At 47.0% G+C, this 22,846-nt stretch overlaps 1 protein-coding gene across 4 annotated transcripts in view; it reads left to right on the top strand.

The window, feature by feature from the left end:
• The window catches only part of ZNF76 (zinc finger protein 76), a 44,869-nt gene that overhangs the window by 7,856 nt on the left and 14,167 nt on the right, over positions 1-22,846 (top strand). For all 4 annotated transcript variants that reach the window (XM_006144187.2, XM_006144186.2, XM_027770202.1 and 1 more), the window contains exon 2: positions 17,580-17,748. In XM_006144187.2, coding sequence (XP_006144249.1) covers positions 17,676-17,748 — 73 coding nt within the window. In that variant the 5' untranslated portion in view covers positions 17,580-17,675. The remainder of the gene's footprint in view (positions 1-17,579; positions 17,749-22,846) is intronic.

Below are 22,846 nucleotides of genomic sequence, written 5' to 3'. Positions count from 1 at the left end.
TAATAAAAAAAGAGCAAAAATACACCCCCCCCCCCCCCGGGGTGGGGGGGATGGCCACGACGCAATCCCTTCTCCTCCATTCTCCTCTCAGGATCTTGGGCACACATGCACATGTGCCCAGTGTGAATTTAAGCCACCAGGTCTGGGACTCAAACTAGGGTTGACTACGTGGGAGTCCAGCGACGTAGCCATTACACCAACTGCTGGTCCCTAGAATGGGGAAATTCTGTCCTGGTGAGTTTTTAAAAAAATACAAATACAAATACAAATGCAGCTGAAGCCATTGTCTTTAACTAAGGGTCTTAACCTACTTCAGGTTCTGTTTCCTAATGCCACTGGCAAACCCTCAGATGCCTCTCACCCTGGCAGCTATCCATCAAGGTGAACAAAGGGGAGGGTTTTACAAATCCTGTGCAGTTGTCTGTTTTGCAGGTAGATGAATAGGGCCTACTCAGAAAGGTGAAAGATTTTCGTACAGTGTTGGGGGTGTCATTGAAAACCTCGCAGCATATTAAGATTGTCTAGAAGACAGAGCACCTCCAGTGCCCTGGTTCAGCTTGTCCCTGGAAGATGCAGGAGTACCTGAAACCAGGATTCTTTTCTCTGTCTCAGCTCATCCTCTCGAGCCGGGGAGTAATGTTCCAAGGCAACATGGAATGATGAGAGAGAAAGGCAATTCTTGCTTAGACCGTCACTTCAGCCAGACCCACCCTCGTGACCAGGCTGAGGACACACATGTTGGAGCCAGCATGTCCTCAGGTCCTGCTTAGACTTGCTGTTATCTCATGCTCAATTTGATTAGCTTTTCATATGATTTTCCAGAATGGCATCTATGAATTATGAAGCTAAGTTTTCAATTGTGGTTCTATTGCAAAACTGTATCAAAACATCACGGAACCCATCCTGTCAGCAGTAGGCTAGTCATGCCTGCCTCATGAATGGAGAATCATAGATATTCCTGGAGCCAAGAAAGGAAGTACAGAGCATGCTTTTAGACTTTTATTCTTATTATTCTTCTTTTATTTATTTTGCGTAACTATTACATTCTCAAGGCTTGGGTTTTTTTGTTTTGTTTTGTTTTTTACAAAAGATGTACAGTGCAGGCCCAGCCTCAGTGGTGTGGGTAGTAGGGCACTGCTGCACGAGGCTGGAACTACATGCAAGGCCCAGGTTCAGATTCCAGACCAACCTGAAAGCCAGGTGTCATAGTGCATACGTGTGATCTTAGCTAACTAGGAGGCTGGAATGGGACTGCAAGGGTGGGAACCTGTCAAAGATGCCCTCCATCCTGTGCTCACTTTCTTGCTGTCCATCAATTGCTCATTAAAAAGGAAAAGAAAAAAAGACGCATAGTGAAAAGTCCTCTTCCTCCATCGTTTCCCCAGTCACTCAGTTGTCCTTTCGCAGGCAACTCTAGTTAGTAATTTCTTGATTTTCTTTCCATCAGTTTTTTTTTCTTTATGCCTGTGGCAACACATAGGCACTCTTTTGTACCTTGCAATTGTAATTTTACGTATTTTAGAGAGCTTTTCATGTCAACAGGTAAGGAGTTTCTTCATTTATGTCTCCATAGTGTGGGAGTTCCATATTGATAGGCATTTATGCTCTTTCCAATTTTTTGTTACAGTCGTATGCAGGGATGTCATGAACAGTGTTGAGCGTGTGTCATCTCCCACACCTCTGCTGCCTGTGGACTAGATGTGAAGTCGCCAGGTAGATGGCATAGTACTGGTGGGCTATGGCCGAACCGCCCTGCATGTAAAGGCTATGCCTGCTTTCCCACAGCTGTGGGCATTGCTGTGAATTGAGACTATAGTAGAGTCCCTGAAGGTCAGCACAGGGTCCTGAATCACGGCTTCCTGCTGTGCCACTTTGATGCACAGAACATAGAAAACAACACCTCCTGGTTAGAAGAATATCCCATTTTAAAACGTATGGAGGCCAGTCCATGGCCTGGTGACTAATATGGCCAGATTCTAGATGACTGATCACGATCCAAGTCCTGGATCCGGCAGTTGAAAAACATGATGAGTGTATGTGTGTGTTTGCCCAAAATCCTAAAAGGAGGGGGAAATGGAGGAGAGAGGATGCAGCATGACCATGCTACGTGGGGGGGGTCCTCTCCTGCTTTTCTTCTCTGCCTCCAGCAACAGCACAAACCCTCTGGCAAACTATTCTTTTTAAGATTTATTTAAAAATAATTATTTAATTTTATTTATTATTATTATTATTATTATTATTAGATGAAAAAGAGACAAAGTGAGAAAGCAAGTTGCCAGGTCCAGGACTAGAACTGCGGCCGGCCACATGGGAGTCCAGCACCCCACCTGCCACGCCACCTTTGGCAAATTTTTTGAAAATTTTACATTTGTGATTATATAGGTATGTATAATAATATATGATTATTATATGTAGTATACATAAAATCACATATATATTGTATATATATCTCTAAGTGGGTCTGAACAGTGGTGGTGTGGTGATATAGCACTCTTGAGAAGCTGACGCACGTGGGAATCTTCCAGGTTTGCATCCAGAGACCTCTGAACATGCTGGGCATGCATGTGCCCCATCTGGGGCTGATTGATGATAGATAGGTAGGTTGCAGTGTAGGACCCTGTGGGAGGGCCTGTCTCTCTGTCTTGGGGCCGGCAGGTGGCATGATGTTATGGCCGACTGTGGTTTGAGTCCTGGACCTGGAGGCCTATTTTCTCTCTCTGGTCAAATTAAACAATAATGATGATAATGAAATAAAATAATTATTTTTTAAGTCTCTCTCTCTCTACGATGTAACCAAACTTCAGATCATTAGAAGAAATGAAGGAAACTCTGAGAGGAAGAAGTTCCCCACCTCAGTGTTTATGCTGGCACCAATTAAAGGAAGAATAGATTTTTTGTTTGTTTGTTTGTTTTGTTTTGCTTTTGCAGGATCTAGGAGAGATGAGATGCAGGTGGCGATGGGAATGATGTGAGAAGAATAGAAGAAAACTCCAGGCTAGCAACCTAGCAAACAGTTTTACTCTCTACTGTAGAACTGACTTTCAGCTCAGTGACGACATCTTTATTTCAATGAATTTTTTCCAGTTTGGTACAGGACATATGTATTCCCCAGGGGGAGAGAGAGAGAGAGAGAGAGAGAAATCTCCCTCTGGGGGATTGCCACATCACAATACTTTCTCAGGGTTTTGGGCACGCATGCACCCAGCAGAGTCTGGGACTCAAACTGTGTAGTAGGCCATGTGAAATCCAGCCACCTTAACCTCTAGGCCATCTGCTCGCCCACCACTGATCTTTTTATTGTCTCCATGGTTTTGCCTTTTCCAGAATGTCATATAGTTGAACTCATGCAGTTTGTAGCCTTTTTAGACTAGCTTATTTCTCTCAGCAATATGCGTGTACGGTTCTTGCGTGTCTTTTCACGACTCGATAGCTCATTTATATCTCCAAGTGCGTCTGAGCAGTGGTGTGATAGAGCACTCGAGAAGCTGACCTACATGGAAAGGTTCCAGGTTTGCATCCAGAGACCTCTGAACAGGCTGGGCGTGCGTGTGCCCCGATCTGAGGCTGATTGATGGTAGATTGGTGGGTTGAAGTATAGGGACCCATTGGGAGGGGTATGAAAGAAATACTGCATAGTATTTCTTTGGATGTACCACAGTTTGTTTATTGAAAGACATCTTCCTATCAAGTTCTGAATAAGGCTGCTCTTAACTAGTGTGTGTTTCTGTAGACGTAAGTTTTCATCTCATTCAGGTGAATACCAAGAGCATGGTTAACTAGATCATGTGGTAAGAATGTGCTTAACTTTTTAAGAACCAGCAACACTGTCTTCCAAAGTAGCACTCAAAGTAGTGGGAGGAAGTGCTTATCACTCCCTTGCCAGCATGTGGTGGTGTCAGTGGTCTGGATTTTTGCCATCCTAATAAGTGTATAGTGATATCTCACAGTTGTTTCAATTTGTAGTTTCTTAATGGTATAATTTTGAGCATTATTTATGCGCTTGTTTGCCATCTGTATATCTTCGGTGAGATGTCTGTTCAGATCTTCCCCCCTTTTTCTCATCGGGTTAGTGACAGCCTGCGCCTGTCTACCAACTTGCCAGCTTTGACTGTTGGATCTCATGCCTTATGTATTTGGGTAATTTGATAAGAATTATAGCATTTTTTAAAAATTATTTTATTTAACTGTGTTTGTTCATTCATTTATTTATTTCAATTTGACCAGAGAGGGATAGAGTGAGAGAGAGAGAGAGCACGCCGCCAGGTCCAAGACTTGACCCACTGTCGGCCACGTGGGAATCCAGCACCCTTAACCACCAAGCCAAGCCACCTGCCAGCCCCAGCATCTGTTTTTTTTTTTTTTTTTTGGAGAGGTTTTTGCTGTAGAGTATATGCGGTCACCAGAAAGAGAGAGAGACAGGAAGTGAGAAATCACTCCCCAAGGGGAGATGGCCACGCTGCAGTCCCTTCTCCTGCATTCTCCTCTCGGGATCTTGGGCACACACACGCACCCGGTGTGAGTTTAAGCCACTGGGTTTGGGACTTGAACCGCGCATGGTCGACTACATGGGAGTCCAGCGACATAGCCATTACGCCAAGTGCTGGTTCTGCCATATGGGATCTTAACCACCAGTGGGAATTCAGTATAGTTCTTGGAAATTCATATATTTCTGTGTTTTCAGTATGTTTAGTGGAGTTTTTTTCTTTAGTGTTTTTCCCTCTTTTTTGTTTCTTTGTTTTAGGTTTTTGCCATAGGGCACATACACTAGCCAAAAAGAGAAAAAGAGAAATCACCCCCCAGAGGGGATGGCCATTCCACAGCCCCTTCTCCTCCATTCTCCTCTCATGATTTTGGGCATACACGTACACATTCCTGGCATGCCTGGGACTCAAACTGTGGTCAGCCAGAAACCTAGTGCCTTCACTAACACTCCACCTGCTGGCCCCTCCCTATTATTATTATTTTTTTAAGGAATTACTTTATTTACTTAATTTATTTATTTATTTGTTTTTCAATTTGACCAGAGGGGAACAGAGTGAGAGTAAGGGGGAGAGCAAGAGAGAGAGAGGATGAGGGGAGTGAGAAAACAAGCCGCCAAGGCCAGGACTCAAACCATGGTGGGCCATGTGGGGGTCCAGTCCATGGTGACCCGCCATGCCACCTGCTGGCTCCCCTCCCTATTTGTTTTGAATTGCCAGAGGGCATATACACAGGGAGGTGGAAGCAGCACATGGTCACGCTGCAATCTCCTTCCTCCATTTTTTCATCTCATCAGAATTTGGGGCACAACACACGCACAGCAAGTTTTCTTGCTACTGGAGCCAGGACTTAAACTACAGTTGGCCACGTGGGATCCAGCACCTTAATCACTACGCTATCAACTCTCTTTTTCTTGTAAAATTTCTTTCTTTCATCTGTGAGTGAAAGAGAGAGCTAGACAGAGAGGACACTCTCGACAGGATTCTGACTCTGACTCTCCCCCAGCCTCCATCCGGCCCCAGATCTTGGCACAGAATGCCGGTGTAGTCAGGAAGTCCCTTCCAATGTGAAACTGCCGGCAGAGCGTCATGTCCTACCACTGCACCATCGGGCCCCAGCCTAACTCTCCATTTAATTTTCTTTTGCTTCAAAATCTAAAACTGCCTTCTCTTTTTCCTTTTTTTTTTTGGGGGGGGGAGAGATTTTCACTGTAGGGCGCGTGCGCTCGCCAGATAGACAGAGACATAGAGACAGAAAGCGAGAAATCACCCCCCAGGGGGGATGGTCACGCCGCAGTCCCTTCTCCTCCATTCTCCTCTCGGGATCTTGGGCACGCACGCACACGTGCCCGGCGTGAGTTTTAAGCCACCGGGTCCGGGACACGAACCGCGGTTGACTACGTGGGAGTCCAGCGACATAGCCATTACGCTAACTGCTGGTTCCCTAAAACTGCCTTCTCTTCCTAATTGGGTTCTAGATATTGCTCCGTTTTGATGAACTGATAAAATAAAAATGTCACCTTTTTGATGTTCTTAACTAACATGTAACTGTGATGACCTGACCTCGCCTGATGCTGCTGGAATGTTTCATTTTCTTTTTTCTTTCCACTTGCCAGAGAGACAAAAAGCACCCTCCAGTGGGGCCCGGTCACACCACAGTCCTTTTACCTCCATTTCTTCACCCATCAGGGCTTGGGGCATGCGTGCACATGTGCCCAGCGTGTTTTTCAGGTCACCAGGGCCATATGGGATCTGGCTCCCCACACAAAGGTGTGGGTGCCCTGCTGTGTGGGTGCCCTGGGACAAGCCGCGGTTCATTCTCACCTTCTCAAGCCAGCAGTGAACTCCCTGAATTCCAGAGACAACTCAGATGTAATGTCCTCATATCTGTGCTAATTTGCTTGATTGTGTTAGGCTTATCCTTAGGATAATCCTCCCCGAATGCCTTTATTCTGGGTTTTTCCCCCCATGGGCTAAAGGTGGGTTTCAACAAGCAGGATTGGCGCATTGGGTGTGTGCAAGCTATGGTGTTGGAATTCACGTACACGTATGGCCAGAAATTAGATTCGTAAGTGATTTGTTTGGGTTTAAATGAATCCTATTCTGTAATAATGGAGTCTGTGTTTTCGTTGCCCCTTTGGAATTGGAAGTCATCCACTTTGCCTAATGACTCCCTTTTCTGTAACTAATTTAAATCTATAAAATTGCAGTAGCCAAATAGGAACCATACTAAAAAATAATTTGGACTTTCAGAGTCACCGTGCCTTTTGCAAAGAGATGTTTGGCTGATGTTTTAAGTTTGTGTTATGTTAATGCACGTTTCTGTTATTAATTTCCTGTTTGCTCGTCAGTGTCTAGAACCCACAGAACCAAGCCATTTCACTAGATATTTTGTGTGCAAGTATTTATTGAAGTCTTTTTTTTTTTTTTTTTTTGGGGGGGTTTCCCTATTGGGCGGGGCGCACTCACCAGACAGAGAGAGAGAGAGACAGAGAGAAAGCGAGAAACCCCGCCCGGGGGGGATCCCCCCGCCATAATCCCTTCTCCTCCGTTCTCCTCTCGGGATCTTGGGCACGCATGCACACACGCCCAGCGTGAGTTTTAAGCCACCCGGTCCGGGATGCGAACCGCGATTGATTACGTGGGAGTCCAGCAACATAGCCATTATGCTAACTGCTGGTCCCCGAAGTCTTTTTTTTTTTTTTTTTTTGGAAAGGTTTTTGCTATAGGGTGCGTGAGCTCGCCAGACAGAGAGACAGAAAGTGAGGAATCACCCCCCTGGGGGATGGTCACGCTACAATCCCTTCTCCTCCATTCTCCTCTTGGGATCTTGGGCACGCACGCACACACGCCCAGCGTGAGTTTAAGCCACCGGGCCCAGGACTCAAACCGCGGTCAGCTACATGGGACTTCAGTGACATAGCCATTATGCTAACTGCTGGTCCCTGTTGAAGTCTTTTTCTACAATAACAAATGCTGAATCATTTTACTGTAATTCTTCCAAATCTGGTTCTATTTTGTTTGTCACTTGTCTCCCTCAGGTTTCGTCCCTCCCAACCTTATGTCCTCTATGAGTTTTCTTTGTCCTCTATGAGTTTTCTATGTTTACAAATGATAAATGTTCTGAGTGAAAATCAAGTCATCGTTATTTTTCAAGCCTAGGTTGAATAATCTTTTCTTTCCAAGCAAATGTTTCATTCCCCTCCCCCCTATTTTTTGGCTTTTAAATACAGTTCCCTTTGGCTTGGCTAGAGCGGAGAGCACAGAAGCCTGTTCCAAGTGTCCAGGGAGCGCTGGTCGGCAGAGGGTGGCGGAATAGCTAACGGTGCCTGCCGTCCGCACAGCCCACTTGGGTGTGGACCAGATTAGATCTCAGGCGTGACAAAGTGGAGACACACAAACACCACAGCTACTCCTTAGTTTCCGTCTCTCACATCTCTTATTTTGCTTTGAGGAGGCAGTGTAAGCATGTCCTATTTCATAGAGAGACTTAAAGATCCAAAGCATCTAAAAAGTTTCTCTAAATGTTAATCTCTCCCCAGTAATTATAATTGATGTTTTTACATTAAGAAACACATTGACACGTTATGAAGCCATAGGGTTATTTTCTGTGTCAGAGCCAATGATGGGTCAAGTTCCTTTTTTTAAAAAAAAATTTGTCAGAAGGTACATGTGCTCCCTAGAGAGAGACAGAGGAAATGAGAAAGCACCCCCCATGGGGGCTGGTCAAGCTGAACTCCCTTCTCCCTCATCTCTTCCTCCCTTCGGGATTTTGGGCACACACACATATGCACCTGGCTTGTTTTTAAGCCACTGAGTCTAGGACTTAAACCACACACTTGGCCATGTGGGATCTCGCTCCCTTAACCACCATGCCCCAGCTGGCCCTGGTCAGGTTCATTTTAAAGTGCAACAAACAGATCTGGACTTCCTGCTAGATTCGGGGATCGGGAGTGTTGTGTTTTACTCTGACCTTTTGTCATTCTTATCTCACCTTCCCCTGGTCTGTCTCTTCCTTACTGAGCTCACGTCCCTAGAAAGATGGTAAACCTTATAACCTCCAGGGAGAAAACAGCTCCCCACAACCCCCTGCCCTGTCTTGGGGAACCACAGGAGTTATGAATCTGAAATGTCAACTGCCTGCAGGGGCTGCTGGGAAACAGCCGTCCTGAGCGGCCCTCTCTTTAACTCTGCCCATGTTGCTGTTATTGTGTTGTTGGCACAGAAGGATTTAGTGTGCACTATCATTTCTTTTTTTTGTTCTTTTTCTTTCTTTTTCTTTTTCTTTTTTTGGAGAGGTTTTTGCTATAGGGCGCATGTGCTCACCAGAAAGAGACAGTGTAAGCATGTCTTATTTCATGGAGAGACTTAAAGATCCAAAGCATCTAAAAAGTTTCCCTTCTTCTCCATTCTCCTCTTGGGATCTTGGGCATGCACGCACACGCACCTGGTATGAGTTTAAGCTGCCGGGTCCAGGATTCAAACCATGGTCGACTACATGGGAGTCTAGCAACATAGCCATTACGCCATCTGCTGGTCCCAATTTTTTTTTATTTTAAAGACAGGGATATGGGGCCCAGCAGATGGTATAATGGTTATGTTGTTGAACTCTGCAGTTTAAAACTCACGCTGGGCATGTGCATACACACCCAAAGTCCTGAGAGGAGAATGGAGGAGAAGGGATGGTGGCGTGGCCATCCCCTCTATAGGATCATTTCTTAATTTCTGTCTCTCTGTCTCTGTCTCTCCAGTGAGCACACGCACCCTATAGCAAAAAAAAAAAAAAAAAATTCTCTCTCTCTCAAAAAAAAAAAAAAGACAGGACTATGTTGCCCAGGCCAGCTGTGGGCTGACACTCCTCCTGCCTCAGCCTCCTCCAGTCTCTGGCCTTACAGATGCACACCATCAGCCTTTAGGTTGTAATTGGAGCCTAGGCGTCTCGTGTGGTTAAGCCCGTAGGGCACAGTGTCTTAGTGTATCCCTCCATGCTGGGCCACCATCATTTAAGGAAAGAAAAGCAAGGCCCTAGATGGTGGCACATCGGTGTTCTGTGAGGCTGACCCACATGGGAAGGTTGTGGGTTCACATCCAGAGACTTCTTTGAATATGCATACCCATGATCCAGGGCTCACTGGAGCTGGAGGGGAATCAAAGTGTCAAAACCTTGTTGAGGTGTTGATTCTCTCTCATTTGCTCACTCATGAAAGAAATACATAAACATTAAAAATATATATTAGGGCTAGCCTGATAGCCAAGTGTTTAAAGGAGCTGGATCCCACATGACTGACCACTGTTCGAATACGGGGCCCAGGCACTTGAAAATGCACTGTGAGCATGCACACACTCCGGATTCTAACAGGACAGAGGAATGGAGGAGACGGGATTGCAGCATGACCACACCCCCCTTGGTGAGCTTTCTTCCTCCTCCCTCTCTCTCTTTTTCTCTTTGGGGAGTGTACTCACCCTCTGGTGATTTAAAATTTAAAAATAAGTATTTTTTTTCCTTTTAAAGAATTATTTAACTTTGTTATTTATTTATTTTTCTTTGACTGGCGGGGAGGGGGGTGAGAAAGCAAGCCGCTAGGTCCAGGACTCGAACCCAGTTGGCCATGTGGGAGTCCAGCGCCTTTAAACACCACGCAACCTGCTGGCTCCAAATTTTTCAAAAATAAAGGGAAGCCTAGCAGCAGTAGCATCCACTGGTAGATGGTGCTACGTAGCAGGCTGAGGGCACACGAGAAGTCTGGGTGTACACCTATAGTCCTAGCTACTTGGGAGACAGAGGCAGAAGGGTCATTATATAGCAAGACCCTAAGTGAAGTGTTACTTCGACTCCAGAAAACAAATGTATAGAAAGGAAGAGGAGGGACCAGCATTTGGCATAATGGCTACGTCGCTGGACTCCCATGTAGTCGACCACGATTCGAGGCCCGGACCCAGTGGCTTAAACTCACGCTGGGCGTGTGTGCATGTGTGCCCAAGATCCCAAGAGGAGAAAGGAGGAGAAGGGATTGCGACGTAGCCAGCACTCCTGGGGGTTGGAGAAAGGCTTTCTGTCTCTCTGTCTCTCTGTCTCTCTCTGTCTTTCTGGTGTGCGCACGTGCCCTGTAGCAAAAACGTCTCCAAAGAAAAAGGAAAGGAAGAGGAGAAAAGCAGCAGTCGGGACTCTGGTACGAGCCTGTGGGCCATGAGGCATCCCCCCCCCCCCCCCCCCCCCCCCCCGCCCCCCCTGCCCCCGCCCTGCAGTCCGGCTCTGTTGGAAGGCAGTTCCAGAGATCGGGAAAGCCTGAGTGCAACACTGGGCCGCTCGTGAGGTGTGCATCGTGAGGGTTGGGGAGGAAAAACAGATGCGTGGGGTTATTTGGCCTGGACATGAGGACACGCAAAGGAGAGAGATTTGTTTTCTTTGAATCTAAGAAGGGTTATTTTGGGAAGTGCAGCTACCATTGCAGGCAGGCCAAGAAAGACCAGGTTTAAGTTACACTGGGGGAGATGGAAGGAAAACAACCCGTACTCGAATGTTGTGAGTGCCAACAGCGTGTTGGCCATGGTGGATTAGAAGGAAGCGTGCCAGAGAATAAGAGGTATGGACCCTGGGGCACCCCGCCTGGCGTTCAGCCCTGGTTCCAGCACTTAGCCTTGGGACTGCAGGCAGATGGCCGTACCTCTCGGCCTCAGCCACCTCATCTGTAAGATGGGCACAGTATACCTGCTTCATCACAGGTTATCTTTAAGTGAAAGAGTAACTATAGTAAAGTGCTTTGAACTGTGCCGGCACATGCTAAGGAGTATTCGACGAAAACATCGCACAGGCAGTGAGAAGGCTATTGGAGTCACCTGGACCAACATTTCATTTTACAGATGAGGAAACAGATGTGTAAAAAAAATCAAGACTAGAAGCCAACTCTACAGACTTCCTACTTTTAGACTGGCGCTGTTGCTGCTCTTCCCTGCTACTGGCTACATTTTGCAAATACACATTGCTGGGGCCAGTAGGTAGCATAGTGATTAAGCTGCTGAACTCCCACATGGTTGACCACAGTTCGAGTCCCAGACCTGGCAGCTAGAAATTCATGCCAGATGCATCTGTGTGTGTGTGCCCCAAATCCTGAGAGAATGGAAGAGAAAGTATTGTGGCATGGTCATCCTCCCTAGCGGTGATTTCTCTCTGTCTCTCATGAGCATACGTGCCCTATAGCAAAAATCTCTCAATAAAAACCCACACAAATACACGTTGCCTCCAACACATCTCCCTTTAACTTCTCCTTTCACCTTCTCAGAGTCAGTATTTTTTTTTTTTTTTGCTTGTTTCTAATGATTTATTAAACTTTTTTTTTTGGGGGGGGGAGAGGTTTTTGCTGTAGGGCACATGCGCTCACCAGACAGACAGAGAGAGACAGAGAGACAGAAAGTGAGAAATCACCCCCCCCCGGGGGGATGGCCACACTGCAATCCCTTCTCCTCCATTCTCCTCTTGGGATCTTGGGCACGCACGCACACACGCACGCACATGAACCCAGCGTGAGTTTAAGCCACTGGGTCCGGGACACGAACCGTGGTCGACTACATGGGAGTCCAGCGACATAGCCATTACACTAACTGCTGGTCCCATGTTTTATTAAACTTTTAAAAAAGAATTCTATTTATCTTTTTTTTTTTTTTGGTATTTTTGCCTTAGGGCATGTGTACTCTCCAGAGGGAGAAAGAGAGACAGTGAGAGGGAAAGTGAGAAGTCACCCTCCAGGGTGGCCACACCACAATCCCTTCTCCATTCTCCAACTGGAATCTTGTGCACACATGCACACACACCTGGCGTGAGGTTCAGAAAACTGAGTCCAGGACTTGAACCACAATCAGCCATCTGGGAGTCCAGCAATGTAACCACTGTGTCATCTTCTGGTCCCTATTATTATTTTTTAATTTGCTATAAGGCATGTATGCCCACCAGATAGGGACAGAGGGAGAGTGGAAAGCAAACTGCCAGGTCTGGGACTTGAACCATGGTCGGCCATGTGAAAGTCCAGCATCTTAACCACCATGCTATCTGCTGACCCTATTGAACATTTTTGTACCAGGCAATTGTGTCTGTTTTTGTTTTTTAATTTCCAGAAGGTGACAAGAGAGTGGGAGAAAGCACTCCCTATTGACACGTGGCCACACTGCAACTCCTGCTTCTCCATCCTGTCAGATTGGGCATGTAGGTGTGTTTTTCCAGTTTTTAAGACCAGATTTGAACCCCAGCCATGCGAGGTCCAGCTCCCTTAACCACAAGGCCACGGGGCCAACCTCCCCCACCTCCCTTTTTCTTGGACACAGGATCTTGCTATGTTTCCCAGGCTGATCTGGAATTAGGACTTTGATCCTCCTGCCTCGGCCTCAGGTAGCGGGGATAGTGGGCACGGGCTGCCGTGCGCAGCTCCAAGCCAGTACTCCTACGGCACTTCTGTGTGCAGCACTGTGCTCAGCGCTAACATATGTGGCCTCGTTGCGTCCTTAGCAAACCTGTGCAGCAAAGCGCCGTTGTTATGTCCATTTTTAAAGAAGTGGCATCTGAGGTTCAGAGAGGTTCGTTTGCTTGCTCAAAGCTATGTAACTTCTTTTTTCTTCTTTTTTTTGAGAAGTTTTTGCTATAGGGCACGTGCGTTCACCAGACAGACAGATAGAAAGTGAGAAATCACCCCCCAGGGGGGGATGGCCACACCACAGTCCCTTCTCCATTCTCCTCTCGGGATCTTGGGCACGCACGCACACGCGCCCAGCGTGAGTTTAAGCCACCAGGTCTGGGACTCGAACCACGGTCGACTACCTGAGAGTCCAGTGACATAGCCATTACGCCAATTGCTGATCCCAACTTCTTTTTTTTTTTTAAAGAATTGTTTACCTAATTTTATTTACTCATTTGTTTTAACTTGACCTGAGAGACACGGAGAGGGAGAGAGAGAAAGTGAGAAAGCAAGCCACCAGGTTCGGGACTCGAACCAAACCATGGTTGGCCATGTGGCAGTGTCTAGTGCCTTAGCCACCATGTCACTTGCTGATCCTGGCTGTAACTTTTTTTTTTTTTAAACCATGAATCAAGTTTCCCCAAAAGGAGAGTTTTATTGATGACTTTATTCCCTCACAAATAGACCAACCGTCATCAAATGAGGTGGACGTTCCCCTCAAGGTTTTGTCGTCTTCGTGATAGAGAAGATGAGGCGTAGACCTGGCTCCGTTGGACCTTGCTCTCCTCACACCCGTTCAGAGTGCGTGGACCTCTTCCTAGCCAGCGTCCTCTCCGAGCTGCAGCTGGGCTCCGCACACTCAAGCCTCAGCGCGATCTTCTTTGTACTTTTTGCCTTTTTCCGGAAAATAGGCTTCGTCTGTCCACCACAGCTGCTCTGCTTCCTGTCGTAACGCCGCCGTCCCTGAGCACACAGAGCATCCTTGCTTTTTAGTACTGCATCACTTTAGGAGGCGGGTGCTTGCCACACTTCTTACAGAAGGTCCAGCGGGTGTTAGGGACGTTCCCCATGATCATGGGCGTGCTATCTGCACAGAAGGAGCCTGGCTATATAACTTCCAAGAGCGCCTAGGTAGAAACTCACGTTGTCCTTTTATGAGATAGGGACTATGTGCGGTTACCGCCAATAAACCAGAGAAGGTAGGTCAGATGTCAGAATTCCCACCTTGGGAACCAGCAGTTAGCGTAATGGCTATGTCGCTGGACTCCCATGTAGTCGACCGCGGTTCGTGTCTCGGACCCGGTGGCTTAAAACTCACGCCGGGTGCGTGTGTGTGCATGCCCAAGATCCCGAGAGGAGAATGGAGGAGAAGGGATTGCGGCGTGACCATCCCCCCTGGGGGGTGATTTCTCGCTTTCTGTCTCTATGTCTCTCTCTGTCTGTCTGGCGAGCGCACGCGCCCTACAGTGAAAATCTCTCCAAAAAAAAAAAAAAAGAATTCCCACCTTAACAAATGGTTCTGTGATGCCATATATCTGTGTGTGTGTGTGTGTGTGTACATACATGTGTATAGATATATTTTTTTCTTCTTAACTCCTTATAGGATACACGCACTCTGCAGAGAGAGAAGGAGGCATGGAAAGTGAGAAAACATCCCCCCGCCCCCAGGGATGGCCACACTGCAGTCCTTTCTCTTCCATTTTTCTTTGGGGATTTTGGGCATGCGTGCACATGTGCCTGACATGTTTTTCAAGTGGCCGGGTCTGGGATTTAACTATGCAGTCGGCCATGTGTGGCTGGCCCAGTGGTTCTTTGTCTTTAGTCCCTGTGAGACTGATCACAGCCTTGGATTCCTGTCTTTTCAGAAAAAAAAGCCCAGGCTCACACACCAAGTGTTTCCAGGTGGTTCAGGTTTTATAAGCCTGAGGTTCAAGAACCTCTTGATCCTTGGTACTTGGCAGTATAGCTGAATATTTAAGAGCACACTGGGGACAAGCAGGTGGCATATTTGCTAAGGTGCTGGACTCCCACATGGCCAACTGTGGTTCGAGTCCCAGACCCAATGGCTTGAAGATTATGCTGGTCATGTGTATGTGCATGCTCAAAATGCCGAGAGGAAAATAGAGGAGAAGGGATTGCGGTGTGACCATCCCCCCTGGAGGGTGATTTCTCACTTTCCCTTTGGCTGTCTCTCTATGTCTCTCTGGTGAGCACACATGTCCTATGGCAAAAACCTAAAAAAACAAACCTCTGGATCGGGTGACCTGGGTCCAGATCCTCCAGTCCTTAGCTGTACAAACTTAACAAATTACTTAATGTCTTGGGTCTCAGTTTCTTCAACTGTGAGATGAGGATAATAATAATAATTTAATTACAGGGTTATGAGAATTAAGTCAGTTAGTACTGGGGCCAGCAGGTGGCGTGGTGGTTAAGGGCTCTGAACTCCCACGTGGCCGACTGCAATTCAAATACTGAACCTGGCAGCTTGCTCTTCCCTCTCTCTTTCTCTCTCTCTCTTGCTGTCACTCTCGCTCTCACTCTCAGGTCACAGTAAAATAAATAAATAAATAAAAGTTAAAATACATACTTGTTTTTAGAAAATCAGCTACTACTTGTGGTTTGCGTAGCACGTGGTTAACTGTAGGTAGTGTTCACTGTTGTAGCACTGCTGTCCTTGGGACTTAGCCCATGCGGCTAATGTTTCTGGACAGAATAAATGCGTAATTTCACTACAGATGCCCAGCCAGTGGCAGAACATGCCAACCAGTGCCGCACACGGGCTGCAGTTCTTCCATGCTATTGATCCGAAGGGCCGCCAAGACCCTAGCTGGTCACTTCTGGTTTCATGCGGTAGCATCTGCAATGGCCATATGCTCCTCTGGGACCCTGACACATTTGGGCGGCACCAGTCAGGGATATCAGCTGTAGAGGATGAGAATCATGTAGGCAGTCCAGGTTCTAGATCCCAGAGAATTCTGTGGATGGGTGACAAACAATAACCTTACCCTTGAACCCAGAGATGCCATGGGCTTCCTGCAGGCTTCACAAACAGAGGTCTACAGCCAGAGCGACTCCACCCGCAGCAGGTGCAGAGGACGTCCTGTCAGCAGGGAGCTCGGTGCCTCCTACTTTGCCTGCAGAATCCCCATGTCCTTCTTAGCTGTGTCACTCAGAGGATCTGTGGAGAGCCATCGTGGTGTACATAGAGAGCCATGTGAGGTGCTGGAGAAACCACGGAACCAGAGCCAGAATGGAGCCCACAGACTTGTAGGCAAAAGCACTAAACAGGTAGTGATGTAGTACCGACGTAGTGAGCCGGGGGCTGTGACTGCTCGGATGAGGTGGTACCAACGGCTGCAGAGTTCAGGACCCAGCCGTGCCCGCAAGGTAGACGCCGAGGGTGGTCTGAAGCCATCGGCTTCGATCAGGAAAGTGGTACAATGAGGCTTGCACTTTTTTTTTTAGGTCACCCCAACAGCATGTTAGAAAATGAATCGGAACCAGCAGTTAGCATAATGGCTATGCTGCTGGACTCCCACGTAGTTGACCACAGTTCGCTTCCCGGACCCGGTGGCTTAGAACTCATGCCGGGCGCGTGTGCGTGCGTGCCCAAGATCCCAAGAGGAGAATGGAAGAGAAGGGATTGTGGCGTGGCTATCCCCCCTGGGGGGTGATTTCTCGCTTTCTGTCTCTATGTCTCTGTCTGTTTGGCGAGCTCACGCGCCCTATAGCGAAAACCCTCAGAAAAAAAAAAAAGAAAGAAAATGAATCAGAAACAGGCAAGAATTTATCTGACGGCGTAGTTAGGAGGCTGTTTCAGTAGTCGAGAGGTGAAATAGACACCTGTACTTTTGGGGGAAAGGGAGGACTCCAGGGTACCCCAGCCAATTCTGAGTAGATGAGGTGCTATTCCCAGGACAGGGGATTCTGGAAATAGAACAGTTTGGGGGGCCGGTAGGTACCATGAGTTCTGTTGGGATTCATTTGGTTTGTGATACCCGTGGGATGTTCACTGAGGATGGTCAGCAAGGCCAACAGGATGGGTCTGTGCACTCCAGAGAGGTGCTGGCGTGGGCAGGCAGAACCGGCCTCAGTGGGGCTGGCTGCCCACCTTCAACAGGCTCCTTTCTCAGGGGAATGAGCTTAAAAGAGAGGTCTGATCACTGAATTATTACCTTGTAGCCGGTTTGACTGGCATGCTTCTCTTCTATTGTCAAGTGTTAGAATTCTTAGGTGGGGTGTGTGTGGGTGTGTATGTATATAATTTAGATTTTTGCCATAGGGTGTGGCATTCTCTGGAGACGAAAAACAAAGGCAAAGTGAGAAATCACTCTCCAGGGGGATGGCCATGCTGTAGTCCCTGCTCCATTCTCCCCTAGGGATTTGGGGCACGCATGCACATGCACCCAATGTTTTTTCAAGCTGCCAATCCGGATTTCCAACTGTGGAGTCAGCCCTGTGGGATCCAGCACCTTAACTACCGTGCCACCTGCTGGCCCAGATGTGTACATTTTAAACCCTTTTCATAAAACCACCATAGTTCTCTACATTGAAGACGTCATCTCATTCTTCTCAGCTGGCCGTACTGGCTTCCTCCCTGCATTACCTGCCTGTGGAAGGAAGCTGTGCAGCTCATAATGTGACACTGTTTCCCCAGATTTGTGACCCAGAAGGAAATCTCTGCCCTCAGCTGTGGCTTTCAGTGCTGGCCAGAAGCCAACTTCATGTCTGAGTACACGAGAAACAGTTTGCCATGGAGAGCTTGGGTCTGCAGACGGTGACCCTCAGTGACGGGACGACAGCCTATGTCCAACAGGCTGTCAAAGGTGAGTATTTCTGGAGAACTTTGGCATTCTGCCTTGTTCCTGAGCCTCTGGGAGGCTCGCTACCACCCTGCTCCCACTGGCTCACCCTGCCCGCCACCAAAACTTGGTCTGCATGGGAATCTCATGGGGTACTTTTCTTTTTTTCCCTTTTTTAAGAATTATTTAATTTTTAAAACTTATTTATTTTGACGAGAAAAAAGAGAGGGGGAAAGTGAAAAGGCAAGCCACCATGTCTGGGACTCAAACCATGGTCAGCCATGTGAGAGTCCAGTGCCTTAACCACCACACCACCTGCTGGCTCCTGAAAAGGGAACTCTTTCACATGAAATGTCATCTAGACAAGCTAGGAAATCAGACTGCCCCAAGTAGGGGAACCAAGTCCTCTCAGAGGCAGAATCCCTTACATAGAATGAGCAGTTCATAAATATTTCTGGAATGGGTGAACACAGTCCTGGTTGTAAATTTCTGCTTTTCAAATATCCTCTGATGGCTTTCTCAGTGTTTCCTAGAAGCAGTTTATCTTCTTAATTCATGCAAGTGTAAAAACTCAAACTATCTACTGAGCATCTACCATAAACAAGAAACTCTTCTATCTCAGAGGAGGACCCCCAAGCATAGTTCCCAAGCCTTAGTGCCCACTAAGGGGTACCAGAAATGAAAATTCAGGACACGTCATAATATTTCAATTGCAAGCAGAGAAACCAATGCTTTTGTAGTATAGATAAATTTCGAATATTGCCCCGAATAGGCTTGTATAAATGTAAGGTTGAATACTAAAAATATTTATAGGGGCCGGTAGGTGATGGTGGTTAAGGTGCTGGACTCCCACATGGCTGACCACAGTTCGAGTCCTGGACCTGGTGGCTTACTTGCTCACTTTCCCCTCTTTTCACGCTCTCTCTCTGTCTCTTTGGTCAAATTAAAAAATAATAACAAAATTAAAGAAATAATTAAAAACGTATATATGTACACATTAAAGTAATAAGTACTAAAAGAATTTGTCATGTGTCTGAAATTCAGATTTCCCTGGGCTTCTTGTATTATATCTGGCAAGCCTACCTCCTCTCAGAAGACTTGAAATGAAGGGACGTATGGAACCCAGAGAGAGTACTGTTGAAGACAAGGCCAGCAAGCCAGGGACACTGCTTTCTTGCCATCATTCTCAGGCATTCCCGAGGCACTCCTGTCCTCCTTGGACAGCACTGAGCAAGCATCACCTCATCATATTCCTGTTTACCTGTTTGTCTTGTAATTTTGCTATAGGGGGTGTGTACTTGCCATAGAGACATCTCCCAGGGGATGGCCATGCCACAACCCTTTCTCCTGGGGATTTTTGGACCCACGTGCATACACGCCTGGCATGTATTCAGGCCACCAGGTCTGGAACTTGGATTGCATAGTTGGCCATGTGGGATCCAGCCACTTTAACCACCCTGCTACCCCAGTTGGCCCCATGTCTCATCATACTCTTTTTTTTTTCTAAGAGTTATGTTATTTAATTGTATTTATATATATATTTTTTTTTTTTGAGAGGTTTTTGCTGTAGGGCGTGTGCCCCCGCCAGAAGGGAGAGAGAGACAGAGAGACAGAAAGCGAGAAATCACCCCCCAGGGGGGATGGCCATGCTGCAATCCCTTCTCTTCCATTCTCTCGGGATCTTGGGCATGAACGCGCACCGGCATGAGTTTAAGCCACCAGGTCCAGGACTCGAACCGCAGTCGACTACATGGGAGTTCAGCAACATAGCCGTTACTCTAACTGCTGGTCCCAATATTTTTATTATTTTTTAAGAGAGATTTTTGCTATAGGGGGTGTGTACTCACCAGAGAGACAGAAAGTAAGAAATCAGCCCCTGGGGGGACAACCATGCTGCGGTCCCTTCTCTTTCATTCTCCTATCAGGACTCTAGGCACACACGCATATATACCCAGCATGAGTTTTAAGTCAGTGGCCCAAGACTCGAACCATGGTTGACTACATGGGGGTCCAGAAAAATAACCATCATGCCACCTGTTGGTCCCTATTATTATTATTTTTTTTTAATTTGACGAGAGAGAGAGAGGGAAAGCTGCCAGGCCTATGATCGGCCATGTTGGGAGTCTAGCGCCTTGACCACCATACCATCTGCCGGTCCCTCATCATACTCTATTTTGCCTTTTCTGGACCCTGAGTGTCACTATTGTCATAATCACATTGTCATTGCAATATTGCCCTCTTCATTTCAACACACTGTCAAACAATATTTCTGTACCTAGGTTTACAGACAAGTTGTTTATTGATTTCATTCAGAATTGTCTGTTTCCCGATGATAACTAGAGAGGGCCTTTAATCTTATCAGTGAATTCTTTCTATATGGCAGTGTGTGGGGTGCTTTCTGGAGAGGTTTTTTTTTTGTCAGGAGCTCTCTAAGACGTGTGGGTTCTTGCTGGCTTCATTCCCTTGAGACTAGAACTTCTCTGGAATACTTTTGAAGCCTTCGGTCTGCAGACTTCCCACCACAGATTGGCCCCCTGGGTACAGTCTCGGTGGAGTAGAACTTAGGAATTCTCGATGGCCGTGTTTGGACCCAGTTAGTTCCCATGCCTCAACCTTCCACTCAGAGTGAATAATTGAATGAATAAACGAATGAATAAAAAGTAACCAGGGCCAGCAGGTGGTATGGTGGCCAAAGTGTTAGATCCCACATGACCAATTCTGTAGTTCAAGTCCTATATCTGGTGGCCTGAAAAACACACCAGGTACACATGCGTGCGCCCAAAATCCCAAGAGAAGAATGGCGGAGAGGAATTGCAGTGTGGCCATATCTCCAGAGGGGTCCTTTCTTAATCCCCTCCCTCTTATCCCCCAGAGACGGCATGTGCTCTGTGGCAAAAAATCTAAAAAAATAAATAAATAACACGCTCTTTCTCTGTCTCTCTGATGAGTGCATGTGCCCTACGGCAAAAACAAAATAGTGAGCAACCTGAGAAATTCTGCTCTTGTCACCCATCTTCCTTCTTGCGTCTTGGCCTCTCCCTCCCTCAGCTCCCCATTTCTCTCTTGTTACTCTTTCTGGCTCTGTTCTCTGCCTCCTCTGTCGCACTGCAGAACGCACTTGCACACATACACTCACAGTCACGACACACATCCCACTGGCCAGGGGAGAGCTGTCCCTCAGAGACAGAACCAGGCTGTCCTGAAGGCTGTGACTGGCGAGCTCCTCCAAAGCTTTTGGCCAAGGCAGTCCGTCTCTGTCAGCACACAGCTGGCTGGGCCCTGCTTAGCCAGCAGGAAGCCCTAACATTTTAGAGACTTATCTATGGTTAGGGCGAACGTAACATGAATTTCTCAAACCTGGCACTTCTGAGAGTGGAAAAGTGTGCTGTTAATGAATGTACTGAATATACTGGAAGCTGGGTGCAGTGGTGTGCGCCTGTAACCCTAGCTGCGTGGGAGGCTAAGGCAGGGGGATTCGAGTTCAAGGCCAGCCTGGGCACCATAGCGAGACCCTTGGAAAAACTAAAATTAAAAAATGAATGCACTGGGACTTTTCCAGGCAAATGAAGACATATAGTTACCACTCTATAAAGGGTTATAAAGCCCTTTAATCAGATATTCTCTCCACCTGCCTCTCCCCACGGTAGTCTCTAGTTAGTAGAATTTATAGGCTACAATTTTTCCTCAAACAGCTCTTCTCTCCGTTTTGTTTCCTGCCTTGAAGCAGGACCCACTCCGCTAGAGCAGCTCTGCTAATGCGCCCAGAGCCCAAGTACTGATGCCCTTGCCAGGACAGAGTGTTCAGATGAGGGCAGCACTGAGAGGTGAGAGGGAAGTATTGGGTCCCTCTGCTCTCACCTCAACACCTCTGCTACCTTTTCTACTTCTTACCTTTGTCTGCACCTCATGTGCCTTCGGCTAGGCTGTAGGACTATGATTTAGGGTCTTACTGACCCTAGGAAGACTCAGTTTGGGGACAAGAATGCAAATCTGAACAGGATATATTAGCAGAGAGCTGGATTCGAAGTAGCTGCCTGACCCTTTTCTCACATCATAAAAGCTCAGATACCTAACCCGAAGCTGCTAAAGAAAGGGACAAACATGGGACCAGCAGATGGTGTAATGGTATGTCCCTGGGCTCCCACATAGTCGACCACAGTTCGAGCCCCCGACCCAACAGCTTAAAACTCACTCCAGGTGTGTGTGCACGCATGCCCCAAATCCTGAGAGATGAATGGAGGAGAAGAAATTGTGGTGTGGCCACCCTCCCAGGGGGTGATTTCTTGCTTGCTTCTCTGGGTAGCGAGCACACACACACCCTGTAGCAAAAATCTCTCAAAAAAGAAAGGAACAAACAAATCGCTTGTCATTAACCCTTTAACCTCCCTTTCTTTCCTTTTCTTTTTTCCCTCTTTCCCCCTCTCTTAGACTCAGTAGACCCAGGGGGAGACGGTCCAATTCTAATTCCAAGAGCCTTTTATTTATTTTTAATTGATTTGTATTTTCCATGAGTGATAGAGCACTGCCCACAGGGTCTTGACACAGCTGTCCACCCCAGCCTTCAGCCAGCCCTGGATCCGGGACACATGTGCGTCCAGAATACTTGGGATGACTGAATTTGAACCAGGTGCTAACCTTTCCATGTGAAATTGCCTTGCAGAGCTTTGTATTTTACCACTGTGCTACTGTCTAGCCTCTCATCTCTCATGAGCCTTTTAGAAGATGAAGGAGGGGCCGGCAGGTGGCGTGGTGGTTAAGGGCACTGGATTCCCACATGGCCGACTGCAATTTGAGTCCCAGACCTGGAAGCTTGCTTTCTCACTTTCCCTCTCTCTCTCTCTCTCTGTTCCTCGCTGGTCAACTGAAAACAAACTAAATAAATAAGTAAAATAATTCTTTTTTTTTTAAAAAAAAAGAAGAAGATAAAGGAGGGTTGGGGGCCAGCAGGTGGCATGGTGGTTAAGGCACTGGACACTCCCAAATGGCCAACCACATTCGAGTTCCAGACCTGGTGGCTTGCTTACTCACTTTCCTTCTCTCTCTGTGTCTTTCTCTGGTCAAATTAAAATAAATGAATGAATACCTAAAATTAAATAAATAATTCTTTAAAAAAAAAAAAAAA

The sequence above is a fragment of the Tupaia chinensis genome, unplaced genomic scaffold (genome assembly GCF_000334495.1).
Source record: "Tupaia chinensis unplaced genomic scaffold, TupChi_1.0 Scaffold000116_1, whole genome shotgun sequence".
In the NCBI taxonomy this organism is placed as follows: Eukaryota; Metazoa; Chordata; class Mammalia; order Scandentia; family Tupaiidae; genus Tupaia; species Tupaia belangeri.
Note: the sequence above shows the minus strand (reverse complement) of the source record. Positions and strands in the feature narration are given on the sequence as shown.